Source organism: Terrapene carolina, unplaced genomic scaffold, assembly GCF_002925995.2.
Source record: "Terrapene carolina triunguis isolate 2854851 unplaced genomic scaffold, T_m_triunguis-2.0 Scaffold889, whole genome shotgun sequence".
Taxonomy (NCBI): Eukaryota; Metazoa; Chordata; order Testudines; family Emydidae; genus Terrapene; species Terrapene triunguis.
In genome coordinates, this window is record NW_020665240.1 from 1629 (window position 1) to 2811 (window position 1183).

The 1183-nt window shown below is 72.2% G+C and overlaps 1 protein-coding gene across 1 annotated transcript in view; it reads right to left on the minus strand.

Moving 5' to 3' along the window:
- The window catches only part of LOC112125516 (ral guanine nucleotide dissociation stimulator-like 2), a gene marked incomplete at its 3' end in the record, with an annotated part of 5348 nt that overhangs the window by 1511 nt on the left and 2654 nt on the right, over window positions 1-1183 (minus strand). Inside the window, exons 3-5 of the mRNA XM_029913767.1 lie at window positions 810-985; window positions 424-486; window positions 167-348 (exon numbers count right to left, since the gene is read on the minus strand). Coding sequence (XP_029769627.1) covers window positions 167-348; window positions 424-486; window positions 810-985 — 421 coding nt within the window. The remainder of the gene's footprint in view (window positions 1-166; window positions 349-423; window positions 487-809; window positions 986-1183) is intronic.

The window sequence follows — 1183 nt, forward strand, 5'->3', positions numbered from 1 at the left end:
CCCCCCAACCCCAGTACCCCCTCCCATCTCCCCACCACCCAGATCTGCCCCCCACCCCCATCCGCCTGCCTCCCGGCCCCCACACTCCTCTCCAACCAGACCCTTCCCGCATCCATCTGCCCCCCTCCCCAGTCTGCAGGCTTCTCCCAGCCCCAGCCCCCCTCACCTCCATTGCTGGGCCCCCCCGGCACCCCCCGCAGGGCGAGCAGGCGTCTCTCGGCCTCGGAGCCCTGCCCCAGGGCACATTGCAGGCTCCGGCCCAGTCGCTCCACCAGGCCCGGGTCCAAGGCCCCCCCGAAATCCTCGGGGTACCCGTCCAGCCAGGAGCACATCACCGAGGAGAAGGCCCTGGGGGGAGATGGGGGTGAATGGGGGACACGGCCGGGGGAAGGGATGTGGGGGGCCTGTGGGGGGGTCACTCACCGCTGCAGCTCAGCTGTCTCCGGGGAGACGGGCCTCAGCTCCAGCGCCCCGACCTCCTCCAGCCTGAGGGAGAGACCGGGTCAGGGGGGCTGCCATGGCCCCTGCGCTCCCCTCCCCACACCCGGACGACTCCTTCCCTTCGTGCACGCCCCCTACCCCCCCCCTCCGGGTCCCAGCCCTCCCCTCTCATCCCTCCATGGGGCCTGGCTCGCCCCTTGCGTCCCCCCATCCCCTCTACCCCCACGTCCCCCCCATAATCCCAATTCTAGTCACGCCCCACTTTCCCCCAGCGTCCTGCCCCCTCCACCTACTTACCCCGTGTCCTGCACCCCCTCCCCCTCACTTACCCCCAGGATCCTGCGCCCCCTCCACCCCAGCCCCGTCACCTGTCGAGCAGCAACCCCAGCACCGTCGGGGGGCGGGTGAACACCCGGTAGGTGACCAGGAAGGCAGGGACGTAGGCGGCGTCGCCCAGCGTCTGGGCCTCCAGGAGGTGCCGAACCAGCCGGACCAGCGACCCGGCCTTCAGTGAGCGGGCCTGGCTCCCCGCCCCCCCCGGGGCCTGTGGGGAGAACATCAGAGTCATCCTCGATCCCCCCACTCCCCCCCAGTGACCCGGCCTGGCTGCCTCCCCCCCCGGGGCCTGTGGGGAGAGTGTCAGGGCCAGCCTGGACCCCCCATTCCCCCCCAGTGACCCGGCCTGGCTGCCTGCCCCCCTGGGGCCTGTGGGGAGAGCGTCAGTCAACCTGGACCCCCCCCC